The sequence below is a fragment of the Ornithorhynchus anatinus genome, chromosome 3 (genome assembly GCF_004115215.2).
Source record: "Ornithorhynchus anatinus isolate Pmale09 chromosome 3, mOrnAna1.pri.v4, whole genome shotgun sequence".
NCBI lineage: Eukaryota > Metazoa > Chordata > Mammalia > Monotremata > Ornithorhynchidae > Ornithorhynchus > Ornithorhynchus anatinus.
This window is the reverse complement of record NC_041730.1, coordinates 111228437-111256078: the sequence shown is the minus strand read 5'-3', so window position 1 is coordinate 111256078 and position 27642 is coordinate 111228437. Positions and strand designations below refer to the sequence as shown.

The 27642-nt window shown below is 47.6% G+C and overlaps 1 protein-coding gene across 2 annotated transcripts in view; it reads left to right on the top strand.

Moving 5' to 3' along the window:
* The first annotated feature begins 743 nt into the window (after positions 1-743).
* PANK1 (pantothenate kinase 1) overlaps positions 744-27642 on the top strand; it is a 56855-nt gene continuing 29956 nt past the window's right edge. Inside the window, exon 1 of one of the 2 annotated variants that reach the window (XM_029060339.2) lies at positions 744-1114. In XM_029060339.2, coding sequence (XP_028916172.1) covers positions 1027-1114 — 88 coding nt within the window. In that variant the 5' untranslated portion in view covers positions 744-1026. Of the gene's footprint in view, positions 1115-3708; positions 3993-27642 lie in introns of those variants that run through there. The other variant, XM_029060338.2, reaches the window with a different exon arrangement.

Sequence of the window (27642 nt, the reverse complement as noted above, 5' to 3'; positions counted from 1 at the left end):
TTTCTACTTAAGATCTAATGGGGATTCAGAGAGTTAAGTATTTTTTTGTTCCTTAAAATTGATGCAATGAAGCAGTGACTACAATCCCTGTAAGAGGAGAGAGAGAGAAAGAAAGAAAGAGAGAGAGGGAGGTGTCTAAGGGACATCTTTAAATCTTCTCAAACTTGGATTTGTCTCACCAAAAAAAAAATGATTAAAGAATGGCTACAACAGTTGTTTTTTTTTTAAATTTCTTTATAAACTTTTTATTTCCTTGATAATCAAAGAAAAGTGTTGGGCTAATCAGGTTCTCAGACTTACCCGAAATACAATTGAATCCACACTTAAAATCTGTTCTTATGAAAATGCTAGTTTTTACAGAGCTTTCCAATCAGACTGAATAGGAAAGGGTTAAGAGTAAAGGGCCTCTGGCCAAAAAATGAGGCCACTTCTTGCTCTTTCCCTTTAATAACGGTGGTATTTGTTAAGATCTTACTATGTGCCAGGTACTGTACTAAGCCTTTTTGTTAGGGGACCATGGTTCCTGCCCAGTCGCAAGCAACACCCTCCTCTCCTCTCTCCTCTCCCCTCACCATCTAGGGTGTAATGGGACTCCAGGTTACTGGAAGGTCGCCAAGCACGAGACTGAGAGTTGGCGGGGGACATTCTGTCCCTGCAAAAGTCCAGCGTGTTTCTACCCAGGCAGGGTCAGTACCACTCGCCACTTGCGTACGACGATAACGCTATCCCCCTCTTTGCATCCCAGATACGCCGACCTACGGACCTGACCTAGCCCCACGTGCTTCCACGTAGAGACTATTTGAAAAGTAGAGAAGCTGAAAAGGATAGATTGAGCTAGAGATTTCCACAGCTCTCGGAGCGGAGTACCAACTCTGTTACACTGTACTCTCCCAAGTGCTTAGCCCAATGCTCTGCATGCAGTAAGTGTTCAGTAAATATAATTGATTAAGGTGGAAGAGAAGGGCAACTGGTAGCTTTGAAAAGTAGGTGCATCGAGTTTGGCCAGGGTCAACCAGGTCTCTGTCCATGGCCCCCAAAGGGCAGGTCACCGCTGGAGTCATTCACACAGAATCCAGACACCAGGGCACAGAGGAACCTCAAGGTAAACCTCAAGGTAAGTAAGTCACCCCACTGTCTGCACCTTTAGAGTTCAGCTTTGGGTAGCAAACTAACCCATGCTGTGAACACTACAACACCTGAAACCCTACTAAAATAGTATCGCCTCCAAGAAGCCTTACCTGACTAACCTCTCATCTTCCTTCCCCATTTTCCCTTGCCTCTGCATCAAGTATGCAATTGAGCCTGTACCCCCAGAGCACTTAAGTATTCCCTTCCCGAACCCTGCACTTAGGTACATATCCCTTATTCTATGTTGCTTCCCTTACCTGTAATTTCTTTTGATGTCTGCCTGTCCTGCTAAATCGTAAAGTCTTTTTAAGGACAGGAATCCTCTAGACTGTAAGCTCGCTGTGGACAGGGAATGTGTCTACCACCTCTGTTTTATTGTACTCTCCCAATCGCTTAGTACAGTGCCCTACACACAGTAGGTGTTCAATAAATAAGATTAGTGATTGAATCTTGTCTACCAACTCTATGGTATTGTACTCTCCCAAGGACTTAATAAAAGTACTCTGCATCCAGTAAAGGCTCAATAAATTCCATTGACTGATTGATCCTAAGCATTTAATAGAATTCTCTGCACCCTGAAAGTACTTGATACCTTTGATTAATTATAAATATACCCTATGAACTCTAAGCTCCTTGTGGGCAGGGAATGTATCTATCAATCAACTCTCTTGCATTGTACTTTCCCAGGAGTTTAGTATAGTGCTCTGCCCAGGGCAAGTGCTCCATAAATACTACTCACTGATTGATAGTACAGTCATCTTCATAGAGCCTGTGCTCCATAAATGCTATTAACTGACTGATGGAAGCCAGAGGAATACCCTAGAAAAAACAGGTCATTTAGCAATGGTATTCACTGAGTCCTCTCTGTGCACAGAGAGTACCGTACTAAGCGCTTGGGAGAGAGTATAAAACAACAGAGTTGGTAGACATATTCCCTGCCCACAATGAACTTACAGTCTAGAGCAGGAGACAGATATTAAAATAAATTTTTATTTTATATGGACATGGACATGGATATGGACATAAGTGCTGTGGGTCGGGGAGCGTCTGTGTTTGAATACCAAGTGCATAGATGGTGTAGAAGGGAGAAGCAGTCGGGGAAAGAGGGCTTAATCAGGGAAGGCCTCTTGGAGGAGTTGTGACCTTAATAAAGTCTTGAGGTTGGAGAGAGTGGTGGTCTGGTTCATATGGTTGGGAAGGGAGTTCATTCAATCTCATTTCCCGAGTGCTTACTCTGTGCAAAGCACTGTACTAAATGCTTGAGTTCCAGAGGTAAATCATGGGAAAGGCAAGATAGCTGAGATCGAGCTTGCAAGATGACTGGCCGGGGGGCCCATTACCTCAGGTAATCGTTTGGGGTCTTGGGGGGAAGGCAAGGTCTAATCTTGACCTCTTGGATCCACACGTTCCACCTCTGCCAAGAAAACCTGCTTTCCAGGTTGTCCGGAGTGCCCGCGGGGCTGAAACCTCCCACCCTGGCACCCTTGGTTGCCCCTGGAAATCGTGTCCTCTCTCCCTGTCCCGGCTCCCGTCGGGAACTCCGCGGCCCAACAGGTCCGGACCCGGGAGCGCTCCGCTCTCCGCAGGCAGCCCTGGACATCCTCGGGGTTGCTCAGCTGTGGCGCGGCCAGGGGTGTGACTCCGATCAATCAATTATATTTATCGAGCGCTTACTGTGTACTGAGTGCTTGAGAGAGTGTAGCGTAACAGAGTTGTTAGACAGATCCCCCGCCCACGAGGAGCCTTCAATCTAGACCCCGATCGGGGGCTGCACTTCCAAGGGAACCAGCAGGCCCAAAGGGGAAGGCAGAGCCAAAGCCTCCAGGGACCCAAGGAGGTGAGAAGAGGAGCAGGAGCAGGAGGAGGGGGAGAAGCAGTAACAGGAGGAACAGGGAGGACCAGGAGGAGAAATAGGAGGAGGAGGACGAGGAGGAAAAGTAGCAGGAGTAGGAGAAGTTGGGGGAAGAAGAAGCAGGAGGAGGAGAAGGAGCAGGGGAAAAGGAGGAGGGGAGAAGGAGGAAGGGGGAGAAGCAGGAGCAGGAGGAGGAGAAAGAACAAAGGAGAAGCAGGAGGAGGAGGAAGAGAAGAAACAAGAGGAGCAGGAGGAAGAGATGCAGGAGGAAGAAAAGCAGGAGGAGAAGGAGAAAGGGGAGAAGTAGGAGCAGGAGGAGAAGGGGCAGGAGAAGCAGGAGGTGGGGGAGCAGGAGAAGGTGCAGGAGGAAGAGAAGGAGCAAGAGGAGGAGGGGGAGAAGCAGGAGGAAGAGGAGAAGAAGCAGCAAGAGGGGGAGAAGGGGCAGAAGGAGGAGGAGGGGAGAAGGCGGAGCAGAAGCCGGAGAAGGAGGGGGAGCAGGAGGAGGGGGAGAAGCAGGAGGAGGAGGAGGGGGAGCAGGAGAAAGGGCAGGAGGAGGAGGGAGAGGAGAGATGAGCGCGGGCTGAGGGCGGGGCGTGGGAGCGGCCGGGGCCGGGGTCGGAGGGGGTGGAGCGGAGCGGAGCAGGGCGGCGGGGCCGGGGGCCGGGGGCCGGGGGCCGGGCGGGGCGGGGCGGGGCGTGCGGTGGCCGCGCCGCTCCAGCGGCCGCCCGGGAGGGTCCGGGGCCTCAGACGGCCGAGGATGACCTCCAGCGCCGGGCCCTGACCGCCGGAGCCCCGAGCCCCTCCGTCTGTCCGTCCGTCCGTCCGTCCGTCCGTCCCGCCGGCATGGGGGAGCCGGGGGGCCAGGCCCAGCCGCCCCCCAGCGCCGCGGGCCCCGCGGCCCAACGCCTCCTGCTCAACGGCTGCCCCCCGGACCCGACCCCGGACCCCCAGGCTCCGGCCAAGAAGAGCCGGCTGCGGCGGAGGGCGGACTCGGGCCCAAGGACGCGGCCACGTGAGTGCGGGCCGGCCGGGAGGGACCGACCGGACGAGGGGCTGCTCGGGGCGGCCCGGCCCGGCCCGGCCCGGCCCAGCCCGGCCCGGCCCTGCTCGGCCCTCCCCTCCCCTGCCCTCCCCCGCCCTCCCTGCAGCCCCGGCCCGCCGCCAGGCCCCGGGGAAGGGCCGCTCCTGGGGCCTCGGGGCTCTGTCTGCAGGACTGGGGGCCGGGGACCGGGAGGGATGGAGGGCTTGGTGGGCACAGGGGCCGGGCCCCGGCCGGGAAGGCTCTCCTCCTCCTCCTCCTCCTCCTCCTCCTCCTCCTCCTCCTCCTCCTCCTCCTCCTCCTCCCCTCCTTCCCCTCTCCTCCTCCTCCTGCTTCGCCTGCTGCTCCTTCTCCCCTTCTCCTGTTCCACCTTCTCCTGTTCCACCTCCTCCTCCTGCCCCTGCTCCTCCTTCTTTCCTTCTCCCCCGCCCCTCCTCTTGCTCCTTCTCTTCCTCCCGCTCCTTCTCCTGCTCCCCCTCCTGCTTCTCCTTCCCCTCTCCTCCTCCTCCTGCTTCTCCTGCTCCTCCTTCTCCACCTCCTCCTCCTGCCCCTGCTCTTCCTTCTCCCCTTCTCCTTCTGCTCCTCCTCTTGCTCCTTCTCTTGCTCCCGCTCCTTCTCTTGCTCCCCTCCTGCTTCTCCTCCTCCTCCCCCCTCCTCCTCCTCCTCCCTCCTCCTCCTCCTCCTGCTTCTCCTGCTCCTCCTTCTCCACCTCCTCCTCCTGCCCCTGCTCTTCCTTCTCCCCTTCTCCTTCTGCTCCTCCTCTTGCGCCTTCTCTTGCTCCTGCTCCCCCTCCTCCTCTTGCTGCTGCTCCTCCTGCCCCTGCTCCTCCTTCTCCCCTTCTCCTTCTCCTGGTCCTCCTCTTGCTCCTTCTCCTGCTCCCCCTCCTCCTCCTCCTGCCCCTGCTCCTCCTCCTCACCTTCTCCTTCTGCTCCTTCTCCCCCTCCTGCCCCGCCGCCCCCGTGACCTTGGCGAGGGTCGGCCGGGCGGCTGGCATCGCCCCTGGCATCGCCCATCCTGGCACGAAACTCCCAGCCGCGGGCCACCGCAGTGAGTCCGGGGGGCTCCAAGGGGACTGAGGCCTGGGCGGCGGGCACCGAACACCCCCGCACTCCATCCTTGCCCCCCACCTCCCTAGATCCGAAGGGAATGAAGAGCCCGGGCTTGGGAGTCCGAGATCATGGGTTCAAATCCCCCCTCCGCCCCGTATCAGCAGTGTGACTCCGGGCAACTCACTACACTTTTCTAGTCCTCGTCTGCAAAATGGGGTTGAAGACGGCGAGCCCCATGGAGGACTGCCCGCTTACCTTGTATCTACCCTAGCGCTTCGAACAGGGCTTGGCACATAGTAAGCGCTTAACAAATGCCATCATTACTATTATTAGCCAGGTCTGGGAGCAGCAAGGAGGGCGGCTGGACCCTGACGGAGCCACCAGACCGCTCCAACGTCTTTGGCCCTACCGGTCTAAATGATAATAAATAATGTTGGCATTTCTTAAGCGCTTACTGTGTACCAAACACAGTTCTAAGCGTTGGGCAGGATAGAAGGTGATCAGGTTGTCCCACGTGGGGTGCACAGTCTTAGTCCCCATTTTATGGATGAGGTAACTGAGGCACAGAGAAGTTAAGTGACTTGCCCAAAATCACACCAGTGTTGGGTAGGGATGGTCCCTAGTTTTTGCCAAATTGTGCTTTCCAAGCGTTTAGCACAGTGCTTTGCATACAGGCGCTCAATAAATACAATTGAATGAGAGGGAAACTGCCCTTCAGGGTTGGACAGGTAGGCCAGGACTCCAGTCTCATCTGCCCAACCAAGAGTCACTAGTAGTGTTGGAGGGCTTGCTCTGTGCAGGGCACCCATCAATCAGTCAATCAATCAGTCATATGCTATTGAGAGCAGGAGGCATACTTGGATCCTTTAGTATTAACCTTCTCACTGTGCCTCGGATCTCGCCTGTCTTTTCCCCCAACCCCTGGCCTATGTCGTGCCTCTGGCCTGGAACCCCTCCCTCTTCAAATCCAGACAGACAATGCCTCTCCCCTCTTCAAAGCTTTATTGAAGGGCCATCTCCTCCAAGAGACCTTCCCAGACTAAGCTCCACTTTTCTTCATCCTCCACTCCCTTCTGTGTCTCCCTGACTTGATCTCTTTGCTCACACCCCCAGCCCCCCAGCGCTTATGTATATACCTGTAATTGTATTTCTTTGTGTTGTCTCCCCCGCCTCCCACCAAGACTGTGAGCTCATTGTGGGCAGGTAATGCCATTGTTTATTGTCAAATTGTAATCTCCCAAACGCTTAGTACAGTGCTCTACACATAGTAAGCACTTAATAAATGCAATTGAGTAAATGAATGAGTGAGCATTTAGGATGTGCCGAGCACTATACTAAAGTTTGGGAGAGTACAATATAACAGTTGGCAGGCAACAGTTCCTGCCCACAGTCAATCAGTGGTATTTATTGAGCACTTACTTTGCGCAGAACACTGTATTAAGTCCTTGAGAGAGTACAAGACAACAGGGTTGGTAGACATGTATCCTGCCCTCAAGGAACTTACAGTTCAACGGGGGAGGCAGCCATTAATGTAAGTACATTTCAAATATGTCCTGTAAGTGCTATGGGGAGCAGGGAGAGGGGAATGAGGGGTGCCAATCCAAGTTCAAGGGCAACGCAGAAGGGCGTGGGAGAAGAGGAAATGAGGGCTTAGTTGGGGAAGGCATCTTGGAGGAGAGGTGCCTTCAGGAAGCCTTTGAAGGTGGAGAGAGTGATCCTCTGTTGAACATGAAGAGGGAGGGCCTTCCACGCCTCCAGTTTGAAGTGCTTGAGACTTAATTAATTGGTGAAGCTGCTAAAACCTTACACTCCTTGAGGGCAGGGATCGGTCTTCCATTGTATATTCTCCTGAGCACCTAGTACAGTGCCCTGGACAAAGTAAGCACTCAATAGGTACCATTGGTTGATGGTTTGACTCTATCACCACCCTCTTAAGGAGATTACAATCTCAGGAAGAATGGCAAGGTTAATCATCTTTTCTTTTTAATGGCATTTATTAAGTTCTTCCTACATGGCAGACACTGTGCTAAGCACTGGGGGAGATTCTGGATAATCAGGTTGGACACAGTCCATGTCATTCGTTCATTCAATCGTATTTATTGAGCACTTACTGTATGCAGAGCACTGTACTAAGCACTTGGATTATACGATTTGGCAGCAGATAGAGACAATCGCTGCCCAACAACAGGCTCACAGTCTAAAAAGGAGAGACGTACAGCAAAATGTGGGGCTCAAAGTCTTCATCCCCATTTTACAGATGAAGTAACTGAGGCACAGAGAAGCGAACCGACTTGCCCAGGGTTACACAGCAGGCAAGTAGGTAGCCGGGATTAGAACCCAGGTCTTCTGAGTCCCAGGCCTGAGCTTTTTCCATCAGCCCATGCCGCTTCTCTACCATTAACTTAATCCTCATGATGATTCCTTGCTGGGTTTGTTCCCTTTCAAACAGATGGAGCTCCGCTTTGATAGGAAGTTAGCGCCTGAACACTCAATGTGAAAGTCCAGTGAAGCATCAAACAGTTGTATTTATGGAGCACTTATTGGGTGCAGAGCACTGTACAGAGCTCTTGTGAGAATACGATATAACAGAATTGGTAGACATGTTCCCTGCCCACAAGTCTAATGTCAACATTTGCAATTGTTTCCTCAACATTTCATCATGTATTAATCAAATGCACATTAACTGTTGAAATTATTATTTAGTATTAGAAAATGTGCCCTGCAAACAAAAATGGCCATGAAAATACTGCACAAACTTCTTTTAAAGACTCTAATTGAATTTAATTTGGACTTCGTTTTTCAAAGTAAAGCTCATGGTGGAAAACAATGACATCTTTACCTATTGCCTTCTCACTCTATTCGTTTACCTAAAACAGAAATATTTTTTTTCCCCCATATTTAGTCCTAAACTTTGCTCATGGCTCTGTGTGTGCACTATGTTACTTTCTTTTGTCAATTACACCCTGACCAAAATTGTTAATGCAATAAACCTTATAAACTGAAACCATTTGTATTTTAAGAACATTTAGGGCATGGGCGGTTTTGAAAGGCCTGCTTGAAACTGGATTTTAGAGTGGCCAGTTGACACCTATGAAGAAAAAGGTATTGAGCAGGTGAATTCTTTTGCAATTTTCGGAGCCTCAGTAAGCTGTAAAAGGAGTAATTTAATGCCATGTACATATTTTATCAGTAGCTAAAGAAACCAAAGCATGATTAAAGAGTTCAGGAAAATAGTCAAGGGATAGAAATATGTAGGTAAGATTTCTGAGTCTTCGCAAAATTCCACAGACAGAACACCATGTAAAATCTAATTCCATGCATCTAATCGCTCAGGCAGGTTCCTGGGAGAGTGATAAGGCCAAGATAAAGTCAAAAAATCAAAACGTTGTTTACTTTGCCAAGCACTGTACCTTTCTGTATCAATCAATGTTATCGAGCACCCATTGTGTGCAGAAAACCATACTTAGCCCTGACTCTATGGCTTGGCAAGAAGGGAAACAAACTCTTAACGGACGTTTTGACACTGAAATGGTGGTTCTCTTGCAAACACTGTTTTCTTTTCTGAAAAGTTTTTAACTGGGCAGTGCCTAATAAATATATGGCTGAGATTGTGCACATTTCTGAGAAGGTAATGGTGTGATCAGGGGTGCAGATTTACAACCAAATGAAGACACACTTCCTCACCTGCCTGACTAGCAGAAGAAGATGTGGAGGCAGGACGGGGCCAATCAGGAATGTTGCTGTGGCCTACATGCCGGTAGCAGGTTGGAACCTGCCTTGGGAGTGTGGGCGGGTATCCCTTTTTGCATGGCTGCTTTACTGTCGCAGTGCCTGGCTGTCTTCTGTCCGGAGTCGTGCTTCTGAAGGCTCGGTGTTCATTTTTGTAAGGATGGAGAGGTGAGGTTTAAACATCAGGGCCCTGCTGTTCAAAAACAACTGGTGTCAGACCTTCTCCCAGGGTAGGGATTGTCTCCTCTAGGCTGTAAGCTTGTTGTGGGCAGGGAATGTCTGTTATATTCACTTTGAAGCGCATAGTACAGTGCTCCGTAATTTATATTAATGTCTCTCTCCCCCCCATCTAGATTGTAAACTCTATGTGGGCAGGGAACATGACTACGTATTGTTGTGTTGTACCCTCCCAACCACTTAGTACAGTGCTCTGCGCACAGTAAGCACTCATTAAATTCGATTGAACCAAAGAATGAATATGCTCTCAATAAATAGGATTGAAATCTCTAAAACTCAATTTTATCTCCAGTCCCTTCAGGGAGAACTGTTGACCTGGGACTGTGTAGTGGGAAGTGTGATTTAATCCCAAAGTAGTCTGAAGGGAGAGGCCTCTTCCCTCTGCAGCCTAGCACTGTAGCCAAAAGGGTATTTTCTTAAAGTTTGTTCATTCATTCAAATTTACTGAGTGCTTACCGTATGCAGAGCACTGTACTAAGCGCTTGAGAGAGCACAGTACAACGATAAACAGTCACATTCCCTGCCCACATAGAGCTTACAGTCTAGAAATGGGGAGACAGACATCAATGCAAATAAATAAAATTACAGATATGGATATAAGTGAAGTGGGTCTGGGAGGGGCGAAGAGCAAAGGAAGCAAGTCAGGGTGACGCAGAAGGGAGTGGGAGGTGAGGAAAAGTGGGGTTTAGCCTGGGAAGGTCTCTTGGAGAAAGTATTACTTCAATTAGGCTTTGAAGGCAGGGGCGGGGGTGGGGAGAGAGTAATTATCTGTCGGATTTGAGGAGGGAGGGTGTTCCAGGCCAGAGGCAGGATGTGGGCCAGGGGTCGGAGGCGAGATCCTGGGCTTTCGGCAGGAAGAAGAGCCAGCCAAGGGCATGGATGAGGTTCAGAGTTATATGCTGCTCTGTCACCAGCCCGCAGAAGAATGCAGGAGAAAAACCCAGCTCTACTGGCCACTTCCCGGGCTGCATAGATTCTTCCTCTGAATCAATCAGGGAAAAGAGACCTAGTTAATGGGGGCGGGGCCCTTATTATGCTTCTAGCCATTGAAGAAACAAATCTGAAGCCCATTTTGACCAGGCACCTATCTGAGAAGTGAAAGGGTCCGTGCAAAGAGCCAGAGGGAGGATCTATCTAGGCATTGGGTATTCTGGCTGACTTGGCCCCAGGCCCTGATACTGATTTAGATTGGTTGAAAGTACTGTAGGACTGATTGTCCCCTGGTATGTAACACTTTGAACTGTTCCACATGCCTCTAGGAAAAACCAGAGGCTTGTGGGCAGGGAACCCCTGACTGCTAACTCTTTTGTATTGTACGCTCCCAAGCGGTTAGTACAGTGCTCTGCCCATTATAAGTGCTCAGTAAATATCATTGATTGAGCTTGGTGTCTGGGTGAATTGCAGTAAGAGCTGTAATCATCGGGACCTTGGTAATAGCTCACTGGAACAATGCACTTTACGAAGGACTTGGGAAAGCGCAGAAGATGTACAAATCCTGGTCATGCCCATAAGGAGCTAATGCTTTAGTGGGAGAGAAAGACCTAGAGATGTTTATAAACCATGGATTTAGAATAAATAATTGTGTACCATTGGATATTCCCAACTGCTGAGCGAAGGATATGACTAAATGACTATGTGCAAGTGTTGGTTTTTGGGTTGAGATGCCTGGATGGGAGTTCAATGAGGCAAACTTATTAGAGAAGGCGGGATTTTAGAAGGGCTTTGAAGAGGGGAGAGTTATGATCTGGCACATTTGGGGAGAACAGAAGTTGTCAAGCAGGAGAACTGTGCCAACAAGGGGACAGTGATGGGAGGGGCAGCCATGAGGGTACACTTGCAACATGGGGTTGGGAGGAATTCATTCATTCAATCCTATTTATTGAGTGCTTACAGTCGGCAGAGCATTGTACTAAGCACTTGGAAAGTACAGTTTGGCAACAGATAGAGACAATCCCTATCCAATAACGGGCTCACAGTCTAGAAGGAGGAGACAGACAACAAAACAAGTAGACAGGCATCAAATAGATAAATAGAATCATAGATATATATGCATCATTGATAAAATAGAGTAATATGTACAAATATGCCCAAGTGCTGTGGGGTGGGGAGGGGGTAGAGCAGAGCTAGGGAGTAGGGGCAATGGGCAGGGGAGGAGGAGCAGAGGAAAAAGGAGGGGCTCAGTCTGGGAAGGCCTCCTGGAGGAGGTGAGCTTTCAGTAGGGCTTTGAAGCGGGGAAGTGTGCTAGTTTGGCGAATTTGAGGAGGAAGGGCATTCCAGGCCAGAGGTAGGACATGGGCCAGGGGTCCACGGTGGGACAGGCCAGAAAGAGACACCGTGAGGAGGTGAGCGACAGAGGAGCAGAGTGTGCCGGCTGGGCTGTAGGAGGAGAGAAGGGAGGTAAGGTAGGAGGGGACAAGGTGATGGAGAGCTTTGAAGCCAATAGTGAGGAGTTTTTGCTTCATGAGAAGGTTGATAGGCAACCACTGGAGGTTTCTGAGGAGGGGACTGACATACCAGGAGCGTTTCTGTAGAATGAAGAGTTGAACTGGGGAGTATCTGACGCAGAGTCTACAAGTATGATGGAGAAAATTGGTAGTGCCTCAAAGTCAATCTGTAAAATGGGATAAAACTGACCAATGACTTATCTCGCAGGAATGCCAGAATCATTGAGTCAATTGAAGCAGCATGGCCTAGTGGATAGAGCACCGCCCTGGGAAGTCAGAAAGACCTGGATTCTAATTTCAGCTTTGCCACTTGCCTGCTGTGTGGCCTCGGGCAAGTCATTTAACTTCTCTGTATCTGTTACCTCATCTGTAAAAGGGGAATTAAAACTGTGAGCTCGAAGTGGGACAAGGACTATGCCCAACCTGTATCCAACCCAATGTTTAGTATATTGTCTGGCACACAGTAAACACTTAGCAAATACCATAAATAAAAACAAACAAAAAAGACAAAAAGCCTCATTTCCCTGAGTCTGTTACCTCATTTGTAAAAATTGGGATTAAGATTGTGAGCCCCAGGTGGAACATAGAATGTGTTCAACCTGATTAGCATGTATCTCCCCAGCACATAATAATAACAATAATGTTGGTATTTGTTAAGTGCTTACTATGTGCAGAGCACTGTTCTAAGCATTGGGGTAGATACAAGATAATCACGTTGTCCCATGTGAGGCTCACAGTTAATCCCCATTTTACAGATGAGGAAACTGAGGCACAGAGAAGTTGTGACTTGCCCTGTGACAAGTGGCAGAGCCGGGATTCGAACCCATGACCTCTGACTCCCAAGCCCGGGCTCTTTCCACAGAGCCATGGTGCCTGGCTCGTAGTAAACACTTAACAAATACTATTAAAAACATGATTGAGTGCTCTGAAATATTTGGATAATAATAATAATAATAACTGTGGTGTTTTAAGCACTTACTCTGTGCCAGGCACTGTACTAAGCGCTGGGGTGGATATAAGCAGATTGGGTTGGACACAATCCCTGTTCCATGTGGGGCTCACAATCTCAATCCCCATTTTACAGATGAGGTAACTGAGGCCCAGAGAAGTGGAGTGACTTGCCCAAGGTTACACAGCAGGCAAGTGGCGGAGCCAGGATTACGAGGCACTTTACAAAGCGTGATTTACCCAGTGCATGCAGTCATTTTAGTTGGCTGTCCACTTTTTTTTGCTCATTCCCCTGAAGTGGGCAGACACCAATTTAAAGAGATTCCAGATTCCACTAATTTTTAATCACTCAATCAAGGATATTTATTAAGTGCTTACTGTGTAAAGCAGTGAACTACATGCTTCAGAGAGTACAGTTCAACAGAGTTGGTAGATACCTTTCCAGTCCACCAGGATTTTACAGTCTAGAGGTGGGAACATGCATTAAAGTAAATTATAGATATGTTCATAAATGCGGAGGGGCTTAAGGGGGCTTAAGTAAATACCAAATAGTACAGATCCAAATTTGTAGTCAAAAGGGATTAGTAATTGAGGGATTAGTCAGGGAAGGCCTCTTGGAGGTGAGGAGAGGCCCAGTGGCTAAAGCTCCCAGGGATCTGGGACTCAGTTCTAATCCCCACTCTGCCCATAGTCTGCTGTGTGACCTTGGGTAAGTCACTTCAGTGTGGCTCAGTGGAAAGAGCATGGGCTTAGGAGTCAGAAGTCATGGGTTCAAATCCCTGCTCTGCCACTTGTCAGCTGTGTGACTGTGGGCAAGTCACTTAACTTCTCTGCGCCTCAGTTACCTCATCTGTAAAATGGGAATTAAGATTGTGAGCCTCACATGGGACAACCTGATTACCCTGTATCTACCCCAGCGCTTAGAACGGTGCTCTACACATAGTAAGCGCTTAACAAATACGAACATTATTTTTATTATTCTGTGTGCCTCTGTTACCTCATCTGTAAAGTGAGAATTGAGACTGAACCTGATGTGCTTGGATCCACCTCAGCGCGTAGTATACAGCCTGGCACTCACCAAGCGCTTAACAAATACCACAATTATTAATATTATTATGTGATTTTAGTAGGTCTTTGAAGGTGGGAAAAGTTATGGTCTGTCATATACAAAGGGGAAGGGAGTTCCAGGCCAAAAGGAGGATGTGGGCAAGGAAATGGTGGTGAATTAGTTGAACTTGAGGTACAGTAAGGTTGGCGTTAGAGGAGAGAAGTGTGCGAGCTGGGTTGTAGAAGGGTTAAGTGGTTAATAATGTCTTCCGAGTTCTGAGGATACCCTATCCTGCCTTTACTGCCTCAAAAAGCAAACAAAAAAAGCAAAACAAATCCAGGGTAAAACCAGTGCGTGTGAATTCAAAAGTGAATATAAAATGTGCTTGTTAAATCACAATGGTCCTAAAATGTTAGAGGGAGTGTGTGCAATACGATATATGTGGGACACCAACAAAACACTGTTTTTTTTTGACTTCTAATTTGGTAGTGTTTGAGCAATTACAAAGGATCTGATTTGAAAGAATAGGTTGTGACCTTAACCCAGGGTTTTGGCTCTCTGCCAAAAGAGCTCCTGGAGACACCTTAACAGCCCTCCTGGCCAACCTCTTCTGGGCCCTAAAGTCCCCCAGTGCTTCCGTTCTTCTAATACAGAGTTTGGAGATGTTTTCCATCAGTCAGTCAATCGTATTTATTCAGTGCTTTCTGTGTGCAGAGCACTATACTAAGCACTTAGGAAAGTACAATAGAACAGACACGTTCTCTGCTCCCAACCAGCTTGCAGTCTAGAGGGGGCTCTGCACCCCAAATCCCACCACCCTTCAACTGAAGCCTGGGCATCTCCTCAGAGTTGAAGGGGTCATCGGGAATTAGCCTCCCACACTGAGACTAGCTCTCCGTCCGTTCCCGCAGCTCCCCAGGTGCCCTGCCACCCAGAGCTGCTCCTCCAGGCAGTCACCAGGATCTGACATCTCAACATTGTGCTGTACTTTCTTAATTTGGTAATGATTCATTCATTCAGTCATACTTATTGAGTGCTTACTGTGTGCGGAGCACTGTACTAAGCGCTTGGGAAAGTACAATACAGCGATCAACAGTGACTTTCCTGGCCCACATCGAGCTCACAGTCTTCTGCCTTTCCTTAGATCGAATACTCCCCCTTCTCTTCCCACCAGGACCCTCTGTATTTCTCTGTAGTCCTCCCATCGCTTACTTTCCACTGGTCCTTCCCCCTCACTTCTTGGGGTGTTCCGGTTTTCAGTCCGACCCTCTCCCCATCGTTCGGGTGCCAGGGTCTCTTAAGAAGCTTCTCTGAGAAGCAACGTGGCTTAGTGGAAAGAACATGGGTTTGGGAGTCAGAGGTTGTGGGTTCTAATCCCGGCTCTGCCACGTGTCAGCTGTGTGACTTTGGGCAAGTCACTTAACTTCTCTGAGCCTCAGTTCTTCATCTGTAAAATGGGGATTAAGACTGTGAGCCCCGCGTGGGACAACCTGATTACCTTGTCTCTACCCCAGTGCTTAGAACAGCGCTTGGCACATAGTAAGCGCTTAACAAATACCATTATTATTATTAGTAGTAAGTGTTCTTTCTCCCCTTCAGGGGCAGGAGCCTCACTCCTCTGAAGCCGTAGCGGCTGGATCCTGAACCTTCAGGGTCTCCCAACCCTCTCTTTGGTTTCAGAGGGTTAGGGTCAAAGCATGAGTTCTTTCTGAATCCTCTTATTCCAGGCACACAGCTCCCATTCTCTCTTCAAGATGGCCACGGGTCATCTTCTGCAACCACTGGCTCCTCCACCCCCAACCCCTGGTGTTGGATAGGGATTGTCTCTATTGGTTGGTGAACTGTAATGTGCAAGCGCTTAGTACAGTGCGCTGCATACAGTAAGCGCTCAGTGAATACGATTGAATGAACAATCCTTCTCTCTGGCTCGGCTAAGTCTTTTCACTTTCCTCCCCAAGAGGTGCCACATAATGACTTTCTTGGCTTCTATCCTCTCTAAGTTCGGGGAGGGGCAGTCAGACAGCTGTCACACTCCCATTTTTATTATTATTAACAATATAATAATAATGATATTTGTTAAGCACTTACTATGTGCCAAGCACTGTTCTTCGCACTGGGGGAGATGCAAGGTTATCAGGTTGTCCCACGTCGGGGCTTACAGTCTTAATCCCCATTTTACAGATGAGGTAACTGAGGCACAGAGAAATTAAGTGACTTGCCCAGGTCACGCAGCTGACAAGTGGTGGAGGTAGGATTAGAACCCATGACCTCTGACTCCCAAGCCTGTGCTCTTTTCACTAAGTCACACTGCTTCCATTTAGTTGCTTCTGGAATTCAATTTTGTATGGGGTCATTACGTCTTCCAGTGTTTCACTTCGACCTGCCATTCTAAGTCACAGGTCGAGACTGGGTGTTCAGTATATCTTGGGCATACTGTAGTTGAAAATGAACCTTAACTCCAAATAATACAGCTGTCACAGGCTTCAGATTACTTGCTATATACCATCTTCTAGGTGATTGGAGCTTCTTAATCATCCCGGCTTTTTTTTTTTTGTACCAGGTGGTTTCATCTCTCTCGCTCAACCCACATATTTAATCTATCACCAAATTTTGTTGGTTCTGCCTTTGCAAGGTCGTTAAAACCCACCCTTTCCTCTCCATCCAAACTACTACTATCTGGATCCAAACACGTATCATCTCCCACCTTGACTACTGCACCAACCTCCTTGCTGACCTTTACCCACCTAAATTCTTTCTTCACTCTGCTGCCTGGATGATTTTTCTGAAAAAAATGTTGATCCCACATCTTCCTGCTCTTCTAGAAACTCCAGTGGTTGCCCATCCATTTCCACATCAAACAGAAACTCTCTGCCCACAGTATGCGCTCAATAAATACGGTCGAATGAATGAATGACACTGCTTACTATTGGCTTTAAAGCAATCAATCATCTCACCCCTTCTTACCTTACCGCTCTGATTTCCTACTACAACCCAGCCGCCACACTTGGCTTCTCTCTAACCAGCTCACTTACTGTGCCTTGTGCTTCTGATGGCTTGCCTCCCTCTGACCTTCCCCTTCATATACGACAGACCAACACTCTTCCCACCTTCAGAGCTTTATTAAAATCACGTCTCCTCCAAGAGGTGTTCCCTGATTAAGTCTTCTTTTCCCCTATTCTCTCTCCTTTCTTCATCTCGGCACTTAGATCTGTAGCCTTTCAGTATTCATTCATTCAATAGTATTTATTGAGCGCTTACTATGTGCAGAGCACTGTACTAAGCGCTTGGGATGAACAAGTCGGCAACAGATAGAGACAGTCCCTGCCGTTTGATGGGCTTACAGTCTAATCGGGGGAGACGGACAGACAAGAACGATGGCAATAAACAGCGTCAAGGGGAAGAACATCTCGTAAAAACCGATGGCAACTAAATAGAATCAAGGCGATGTACAATTCATTAACAAAATAAATAGGGTAACGAAAATATATACAGTTGAGCGGACGAGTACAGTGCTGTGGGGATGGGAAGGGAGAGGTGGAGGAGCAGAGGGAAAAGGGGAAAATGAGGCTATAGCTGCGGAGAGGTAAAGGGGGGATGGCAGAGGGAGTAGAGGGGGAAGAGGAGCTCAGTCTGGGAACGCCTCTTGGAGGAGGTGATTTTTAAGTAGGGTTTTGAAGAGGGAAAGAGAATCAGTTTGGCGGAGGTGAGGAGGGAGGGCGTTCCAGGACCGCGGGAGGACGTGACCCGGGGGTCGACGGCGGGATAGGCGAGACCGAGAGACGGTGAGGAGGTGGGCGGCGGAGGAGCGGAGCTTGCGGGGTGGGCGGTAGAAAGAGAGAAGGGAGGAGAGGTAGGAAGGGGCAAGGTGATGGAGAGCCTCGAAGCCTAGAGTGAGGAGTTTTTGTTTGGAGCGGAGGTCGATAGGCAACCACTGGAGTTGTTTAAGAAGGGGAGTGACATGCCCAGATCGTTTCTGCAGGAAGATGAGCCGGGCAGCGGAGTGAAGAATAGACCGGAGCGGGGCGAGAGAGGAGGAAGGGAGGTCAGAGTACTGGGTAGTCATCCTACCCTCAGCCCCGCAGCATTTCGGAACATATCTATAATTTGTTTTAATGTTAGTTTCCCCCTCCAGGCTGTAAACACCAATCTACCAACTCTGTCATATTTTGCTCTCCTAAGTGTGTAGTACAGTGCTCTGCACACAGTAAGTGTTAAATGCCATTGATTTTATGAAGTATAAGCAATTTGATCTAAACAGTGACTTGATATAGGCTTTGAGCTGTTGACATTTGAGCTGTTAGAGTACATATGTACCTATCTTTAAATTATACATTATAAATTGTTTATTCATATTAATGTCTGTCTCCCCCTCTAGATTGTAAACTGATTATGGACGGGGAACATGTCTGCTAATTCTTTTGTACTCTCCCAAGCACATAGTACAATGTTCTGCAAGTAGAAAGTACTCAATAAATACCACTGGTTGATTGATTAGGGAATTAATGTGGTCTAGTGGAAAGAGCATGGACCTGGGAGTCAAAGGACCTGGGTTCTAATCCTCATCTGCCACTTGTCTGCTGTGTGACCTCAGGCAAGTCACTTAACTTCTCTGTGCCTCATCTGTAAAATGGGGATTAAGACTTTGAGCCCCACGTGGGTCAGCCTGATTACCTTGTGTCTATCCCAGCTCTTAGAGCAGTCCGTGGCACATGGTAAGTGCTTAACAAATGCCATTAAATAAAATCAATAGGATCTTAATACTATACTCCTAATGTGAGAGGAATAACTCCAAGTACAGTGCAAAGCTATAAACTGTGTTACTAGGTGGAGGCCCAGAATCAAAACCAAGCCACTGTGATCTCCTCATACTCATAAAATGACCCATATTATTTGCAAAAATTAGGGAAAATATGGCTTTTTATGGTCTTTGATAAATGCTTACTATGTGCCAGGCACTGTACTAAGAGCTGGAGTAGATACAAGCTAATCAGATTGGACACAGTCCATGTCCCACATGATGCTCACAATCTTAACCCCCATTTTACAGATGAGGCAACTGAGGCACAGAGAAGTGAAGTGACTTGCCCAAAAGAACAACAGTGGAGCTTGGTTTAGAACCCAGGTCTTTCTGACTCCCAGGCATGAGCTCTTTCCACTAGGCGACACTGCTTCTCCTGCTGGACCAGATTAATAAATTTCCCAGAACGCCAAAATGGTTCTGATGTTGCAATAAAAAAAAAATCACCAGGCCTTGAATAAGGCTGAACAAATATCCTGGTTTTCTCATCAGTGTCTCATGAAAAGTCAGTGTTAACAAGCTCCTCTTTGTAATTGGCAGAGTTAAGAGGCAGATGTGGGTGAACTTGGGCAAGTCACTTAACTTCTATACTCAGTTTCCTCTTCTGTAAAATGGGGATTAAATTACCTGTTTTCCTCCCTTTTGGACTGTGAGCCCCACGTGGAACAGGGACTGTGCATGACCTGATTATCTTTTATCTACTCCAGTATCTAATACAGTGCTTGGCACATAATAAGCGACAAATGCTATTATTATTGTTATCAGTATCAATAGAGCACAACTGAGGAAAAAGTATCCAACAGGCTAGCAGAATTGGGAGCATCTGCCAAGAGATAGTTTTGTTTAAACAAAATTATCTTTGAATCCTGCTTGCTTAGGTAGCTATATATCAATCAGAGATATTTATTTAATGCTTATTCTATGCAGAGTACTATAGTAAACTTTAGGAAGAGTCCAGTAAAGTAGACACAGTTCCCACCCTCCAGGAGTTTACAATCCAGCCCTCTATTCTGAGGAGTTTTTATAAATGACAGTGCCCTGCAGGTCTTGATTTTGCAGGCTCTGTTGTATTGGAGATAGACTTTAGTGATTGTGCTCTCCCTACTGCTTAGTACAGTGCTTTGCACAGTGTAAGCACTCAAATATTATTGAATGAGATCACTTCAATTAAGAAATACCCCCAAGTCCTTAAACATTCTCAAATATCAAAATACCCCCTTAAGTGTAAGCTCCCTCTAGATCATAAGCTCATTTTGGACAGGGAACGTGTCTACCAACTTTGTTATAATGTACTCTCCCAAGTGCTTAGTACAGTGCTCTGCACACAGTAAGCACTCAGTAAATAATTATAATAATGATAATTGTGGTATTTGTTAAGCGCTATGTGCCAGGCACTCTACTAAGTGGTGGGGTAGATACGAGCTAATCAGGTTGGACACAGTCCCTGTCCCACACAGGGCTCACAGTCGTAATCCCCATTTTTGAGGTAACTGAGGCCCAGAAAAGTTAAATGACTTGGCTAAGGTCACACAGCAGACAAGTGGCCGAGCCGGCTTTAGAACCTAGGTTCTTCTGACTCCCAGACCCATGATTTCAGTCTGTCAATCAGTCATATTTATTAAGCGCTTACTATGCAGAGCATTGTACTAAGCACTTAGGAGAGTACAATATAACAGAATTTGTAGGCACGTTCCCGGTGTCGTGGGGGGTAGGAATAAATGGACTGCCTGTATAGCTCATTTCTAATCCTGATGACACACAGGATTCCAACTAAGACTGTTTTCTTTGGAGTTTGGTTTCCTCACCTGCTAAATGGGTACGGAACAAGCCTGCCGAGCATCAACTGAACATGCTTTTCCAGCCTCAATCACTGGTATTTCCTGAGCACTTACTGTGTACAGATCACTGTTCTAAGCACTTGGAAGAGTGCAGTACAACAGAGTTGGTAGACACATTCCTTGCCACAAGGAGTTTGCAGTCTAGAGGGGGAGACCGACAGCCATATAATAAATAATTTATAGATGTGTACCTGAGTGCTGTAGGGCTGAGGGTGGGGTGAATACCAAATGCCCAAAGGGTATGGATCCACGTACATAGATGACGCAGAAGGGAGAGGAGGCTATACAAGTGATTGCATATCTTGCTGAAAATGCTTTCCTCTCTTGCATGAAACTAAGCCTGGCAGCCATGGGTACAGTGGGAGTGTAGTTGCAGAGATGGAATTAAGGTTGTCAATCTTCTGAGTCACTCAGTTGTATTTACGGAGCACCTACTGTGTGCAGAGCACTGTACTGAGTGCTTGGGCGAGTACAATATACACATTCCCTGCCCACAACAAGCTTATAGTCTAGAAGGGGAGACAGATGTTAATATAAATAAGTGAAGGACAGATATATACATAAGTGCTGTGGGGCTGGGAAGGGGGATGAATAAAGGGAACAAGTCAGGATGACGCAGAGGAAGAGGAAAGAAGGACCTCGTCAGGGAAGGCCTCTTGGAGCAGACGTGCCTTCAATAAGGCTTTGTTCGATTTGTGGAAGGAGGGTTTGTGATCCACCTCTCTTCCCGTCAGTGATTATGTGTAGTGTTCCTTCATTGTCGCATTTATTGAGCTCTTACTGTGTGCAGAGCACTGTCCCGAGCACTCGGAAGAGTCCAGTATGACAGTAGACATTCCCCGCTCACAGTGAGCTCACAGTCTAGAGCAGAGGGGAAGAACAGTCTCTCGGCATCTTCTCCAGCATTTGCCCCGAGGAGTTGGTGGAAGAATGTGTAATAATAATACTAATAATGATGGTATTCTTTAAGCGCTTACTTTGTGCCAAGCACTGTTCTAGAAGCAGAGGGTGCGTTAGACTCTGAGCTCACCGTGGGCCAGGGAGTATGACTTAATAATGTTGGTATTTGTTAAGTGCTTACTATGTGCCGAGCACTGTTCTAAGCGCTGGGGTAGACATAGGGGAATCAGGTTGTCCCATGTGGGGCTCACAGTCTTAATCCCCATTTTACAGATGAGGTAACTGAGGCACCAAGAAGTTAAGTGACTTGCCCAAAGTCACACAGCTGACAAGTGGCCGAGCCGGGACTTGAACCCATGACCTCTGACTCCAAAGCCCGTGCTCTTTCCACTGAGTCACGACCTACCTCATCATCTTCTATTTCCGCCACTGCTCGGCATATAGAAAGCACTTAGTAAATACCATTTTTATTATTACTAGCAGGGCAGTTAATTAAAACAATATTTGCTCAAACCACTTTTAAACACTCCTCACTTCCTCCTCAGTTACTTGCAGTTTGCCTACAGTAGTTTCTGATTTAACAGATCGGTCAGACCCTTTAAAGTTGAGAGACGTGATCGCTGCAGATGTTAGTGTGGAAGAAAAAGGAGCGTGAGACAGCTAGTTGAAGGCAGCTTGGAAGGACCTTGGGCAAGTCATTTAACTTCTCTGTGCCTCAGTTACCCTATCTGTAAAATGGGGATTCAATGCCTAATCTCTGTCCTAATCTATAAACCCCATGTGGGGCAGGGACTATGTCCAGCCTGATTATCTTGTATCTAACCCAGCCCTTAGTACTACTTGGTGCAAAGTAAATGCTTAACAAATAATGCCATTATTATTATTATTGTTAGCTAGTCAGTGTATATTTCTGTGCAACCTGCTTTTAGTAATAATAATAATTTGTTATTTGTTAAGCACATACTATGTGCCAAGCACTGTTCCAAACATTGGGTTGGATATAAGGTAATCAGGTTGTCCCACGCTCACAGTCTCAGCGTGGCTCACTGGAAAAAGTCCCGGCTTGGGAGTCAGAGGTCATGGGTTCTAATCCTGGCTCCCCCACTTGTCGGTTGTGTGACTTTGGGCAAGTCACTTAACTTCTCTGTGCTTCAGTTACCTCATCTGTAAAATGGGGATTAAGACTCTGAGCCCCACGTGGGACAACCGATCACCTTATATCCTCCCCAGCGCTTAGAACAGTGTTTTGCAAAAAGTAAGTGCTTAACAAATATCATTTTTATTATTATTAATTCGCATTTTCCACATGTGCTGAGGCCCAAAGAAGTTAAATGACTTGCCCAAGGTCACGGAGCAGACAAGTGGTGGAGTTGGGATTAGAACCCCCGTCCTCTGACTCCCGAGCCCGTGCTCTTGACACTAAGCCATGCCGCTTAGTAATGGTATTTATGAAGCACTTGCTGTGTGCAAAACACTGTGCTAAGTGCTGAGAAAATAATACACGGTTGAGAATTAGACATGATGCCTTGGTCCCAAGGGCATCCCAATCAAAGAATAAAGAAAGGAGAGGGGGATGGTGACAGGCACTTGTGGAATGATGAAACAGTAAAAATGCAACACAATGTATATGGCAAAGGCAGTGAGAAATACAATAGGGACGACAGGGAATAAATACTAGAAATACAGAGTTTCAGCCCCCTTCAACTCAGAGTCCAACAAGTCTCGACACTCACAGCGGCAGGAGCCATGGCCTTCTCAACGTTCACAAAGTTTTGGCTTTTTAAAATTGTATTTGTTAAATGCACTTTACTAATCACTGGGGTAGATACAAGTTACCCAGATTGGATGTAGTCCCTGTCTCACATGGAGCTCACTGTCTTGACCCCCATTTTACAGATGAGGTAACTGAAGCCCAGAGAAGTGAAGCGACTTGCCCGAGGACACAGGGCAGACAAGTGGCAGAACGGGAATTAGAACCCAGGTCCTTGGACTCCCTGGTCTATCCACTAGGCCACTACGGCAGTGGCTTCTCAGCTTTTCCGGTCTGGAGCTGGGATATCAGATGGCCTTTATAGGGGGTGGTCAGTTGATCTCCAGGCCCAAGGCAGCCCAGGAGAGTCCCTGAGGGTCTCCTTGCCCGGTTGCTGCTAATTGAGAAGCAGCGTGGCTCAATGGAAAGAGCACAGGCTTGGGAGTCAGAGGTCGTGGGTTCTAATCCCGGCTCCGCCACTTGTCTGCTGTGTGACCTTGGGCAAGTCACTTCACTTCTCTGTGCCTCAGTTACCTCATCTGGAAAGTGGGGATTAAGACTGCGAACCTCAAGTGGGACAACCTGATTACCTTGTGTCTACCCCAGTGCTTAGAACAGTGCTTGGCACACAGAAAGCGCTTAACAAATACCAACATTATTATTATTATTATTTCCCAGGGCCAGGTCAGAACTATTTCACTTACTCATCTGACCCACACAATTGGATGGACTTCTGATCCGTGATGGCTTCTCTCAATTCCTAACTGCAGGTGGTCCACCCCTCAGAACCATCTAGCTTTGAGTTCATTTTTCTCTTCTCGAGGGTGTAAGTAAGTAGTTCAAGTGTATTTGCCGAGTGCCTGCTGGGTGCAGAGTACTGTGTGGTTGAGCACGCCGATGAGTGGCGAGGCTAGGATTTAGCAATCAATCAATCAGGGCTAATTTTTTGAGCACTTACCATGTGCAGGGCACTGTGCTAAGCACTTGAGAGAATACCACACAGTATGGTTGGTGGACACGATCCCTGCCCTCGAAGGAGCTTACAGTAATCAAACCACAGAGATGCCTGTGGAATCAGCGTGGCGCAGTGGAAAGAGCACGGGCTTTGGAGTCAGGGCTCATGAGTTCGAATCCCAGCTCTGCCACTTGTCAGCTGTGTGACCGTGGGCAAGTCACTTAACTTCTCTGGGCCTCAGTTCCCTCATCTGTAAAATGGGGATTAAGACTGTGAGCCCCACGTGGGACAACCTGATTCCCCTGTGTCTACCCCAGCGCTTAGAACAGTGCTCGGCACATAGTAAGCGCTTAACAAATACCAACATTATTATTATTAATCCGTTGTGCCTGTTAGCGGGTTATAAAGTGGAGAAAAGATCGCTTCTGCTCCTGTGCAGAATTGCTCTGCAACGTTGGAACATGGTGCTGTGTGGAGATAGGGCCAGTGTGCATATTTCTTGGTATTCTCCAGGGAACTTTACTGGCCTTCTTACCCTTACGTGGAACTTTTCCTCCACAAATATTTTTGGAGAGCAGGAAGCTGGCCCTCTTGGCAGGGAATTGTGCCTCCAAGCAGGATCCCAGTGGTTCTCCAACTGCAGCTGGCCAGCTAACCATGTACTCATTTGTTCATTCATTCAATATTTGTTGAGCAGTTACTGTGTGGAAACACTGTACTAAGCACTTGGGAGAGTACAGTATAACAGCAGACTGACACATTCCCTGCCCACAATGGCATGGAGCTCCCGAAAAAATGCTTTTCCTTCCTGCCATTTTCTTGCCATTTGGGGGCCATGAAGGAGGAGGTGGCTGGCAGCGTGCAACAGTGTGAAGCAGTGTGGTCTAGTGGGTAGAGCATGGGGCCTGGGAGTCAGAAGGACCTGGGCTCCAATGCCAGCTCCACCACTTGTCTGCTGTGTGATCTTGGGCAAGTCATTTCACTTCTGTGTGCCTCAGTTACCTTATCTGTAAAATGGAGATGGAGACTGTGAGCCCCACTTGGGACAGGGACTATGTCCAACCCGATTTGCTTGTATCTACCCCAGCGCGTAGTACAGTGCCTGGCGTACGGTAAGCATATGGTAAGCACTTAAGGAATTCCATAAAAAGTGTGCTAGGAGCCACTGGGTGTAAGCTTGCTAACTGCAAGTAGTCTCCTTCTTTCTGGAATACTGAGTGCATTTCAGACTGCTCTATCTCTAGAAGGTTATAATAAGAGCTGAAGAAGTCAAGGGAAGGACAATTGGGATGACTAGGGGAATGGTGAAGCTTCTTGATGAGGATGGACTGAAAGAGGGCTCCTCAAGCTGGGAAATGCGGGGTGAGAAGGGATGTGTTTGAAGGCTACAGAATCCTGAAGAGGGTGGCCAGGCAAACCTGGAATTGGAGTTCACTGAATCACACCACAGGGAGAGGGAGGGAACACCAGTTAAATAAAGCATGTACCGTGTTTTTGTCTATCTCGTCTCTGACCCTTCGCCCTTGTCCTGCCTCTGGCTTGGAACTCCCTCCACGTTTATATCCATTCATATCCTACAGAGCGTCGCTCTCCCCACCTTCAGAGCCTTATTAAAACCACACCTCCACCAAGAGGCCTTCCCCAATTAAACCGTCATTTTCCCTACTCCCTCTCCCTTCTGCATCTCCCTTGCTTTTGGATTAGTAGCCTTTATTCACCCCACCCGGAGGCCCACAGGTATTAAGTACAGAATGTCTATCTCCCCCTCTAGACTGTAAGAACCTTGTGGGCAGGAAAAGTGTCTACCAACTCCGATATATTGTATACAGGTGCTCAATAAATACAATTGATTGAAACAAAAGGAAGCCTTTCTTCACACAATGGTAGGCATATGGAATTTACAATCAAAGTAACTAGTGAGGTAGAAAATATTAGTAGGTTCCAGAGAGGTTCAGATAAATGCACAAATGAAGTATATAATGGATTGCTGGAGGGAAAATTGGAGATATAGAGGGAAAAGCTAGTGGTGTCGGTCTATCATGGGATCTTCCCAACATTAATTTATCCAGGTCAAAGATTGCATCACATGGTTTTCTTCAAGCCTCCTGTTGTTCCATTGTAGCTGTTAATTCTATTTGTTAAGCGCTCACTATTGAGAAGCAGTGTGGCCTAATGGATAGAGCATGGGACTGGGAATCAGGGGGATCTGGCTTCTAAACTCGGTTCTGTCACTTGTCTGCTGTGTAACCTTAGGCACGACACTTCTCTGCACCTCAGTTACCTCATCTGTTAAATGGGGCTTAAGACTGTGAGCCCTCTGTGATACAAGCAACTGTGTCCAACCTGATTAACTTATATCCACTCTAACACTTAGTACAGTGCTTGGCACATAGTAAGTGCTTAACAAAAACCGTTTATTATTATTATCATGTCCTGGGAATACCCCCTGATGACTACATTGAATGTTTACTTTATTAAATTTGCTTCACCCTGACAAAAAATACACCTCAGAAATAAAAGTCTTCTCCACCTTCCTTGTTGTAGATAGTATCAATGATACCCAACCGGCTTTGCAACTTCTCCCTTGGGCATTTCATAGCCAGTTTCTAATTTGACAGACGTTGGTCCCAGCAGGTGGGCGGGAAGGGAGTGGCCGGAATGTCCAAGTGTCCAGACCAGCCTGGACTCGAGGGTGGAGTGGTGAACTCTCAAGTTTCATGTGAGGTCACCCTATTCCTTTTTGATGAAGCACATTAGAGGTCGTGTATTCGTTCCCATTTGGGTTGTCTCAGACCATTAGTGGTGTCATAATCTCCTCACAGCTTCTTTTTTTTAATGGTATTTGTTAAGTATTTACTGTGTGCCAGGCACTATTCTAAGCGCTGGGGGAGGTACAAGATAATGAGGTTGGACACAGTCCATCTCCCACGTGGGGCTCACAGCAGTCATCCCCATTTTACAGAGGACGTAACTGAGGCATAGAGAAGTTAAGCAGTTTGCCCCAGGTCACATAGCAGACAAGTGGCACTAGAACTCAGGTCCTTCTGACTCCCTGGCCTCCTCGTGCTTTATCCACTAGGCCACGCAACTCCTCTTCAGCTTCTGTTGAGGAAGTGACAACACCCCTTCCTCCACTTCCCATCATTACCTGTTTTGTGGATTACAGTGAACCAGTCTGGTCTGTGTACCACATTGGTATCCCAATTGCTCACACCTGAGCCATAGCCACCGAGATTTTGCTCTGCTTACATCTCTCGATGTTTCTTTTGTCCTTGCATTTCTGCCCTCTGTTTCAGCTTGCAGTAGTGAAGCTGCCTGGGTAGTCTCTTGCCATTCTTCCATGTGCTTTAACTGGTCAGGATATGTTTTTGGACAACAGCTTGGAATTCAAATAATAATAATAATAATAAAACATGCTGTAAAGCACTTGATATAATAATGATGATGGTATTTTATAAATGTGCCAGCACTGTTCTAATCCACCGGCACAGATACAAGGTGATCAGTTTGGCCCATGTGGGGCTCACCGTATAAATCCCCATTTTACAGATGAGGTAACTGAGGCACAGAGAAGTTAAGTGACTTACCCAAAGTCATAGAGCTGACAAGTGGCAGAGCCGAGATTATTCATTCAATAGTATTTATTGAGCGCTTACTATGTGCAGAGCACTGTACTAAGCGCTTGGAATGAACAAGTCGGCAACAGATTAGAACCCATGACCGCTGACTCCCAAACCTGTGCTCTTTCCACTGAGCCATACTGCTTCTCAATGTGCTTCTCGGCACATACGCTTCTCATATGTGCCGAGCACTGGACTAAGCACCAAGGTAGATACAATATAGGCAGATCTGACACAGTCCCTGTCTGTTTTAGGGCTCACGGTCTAATGGAGAAGAACGGGTGTTTTATCTCCATTTTACAAATGA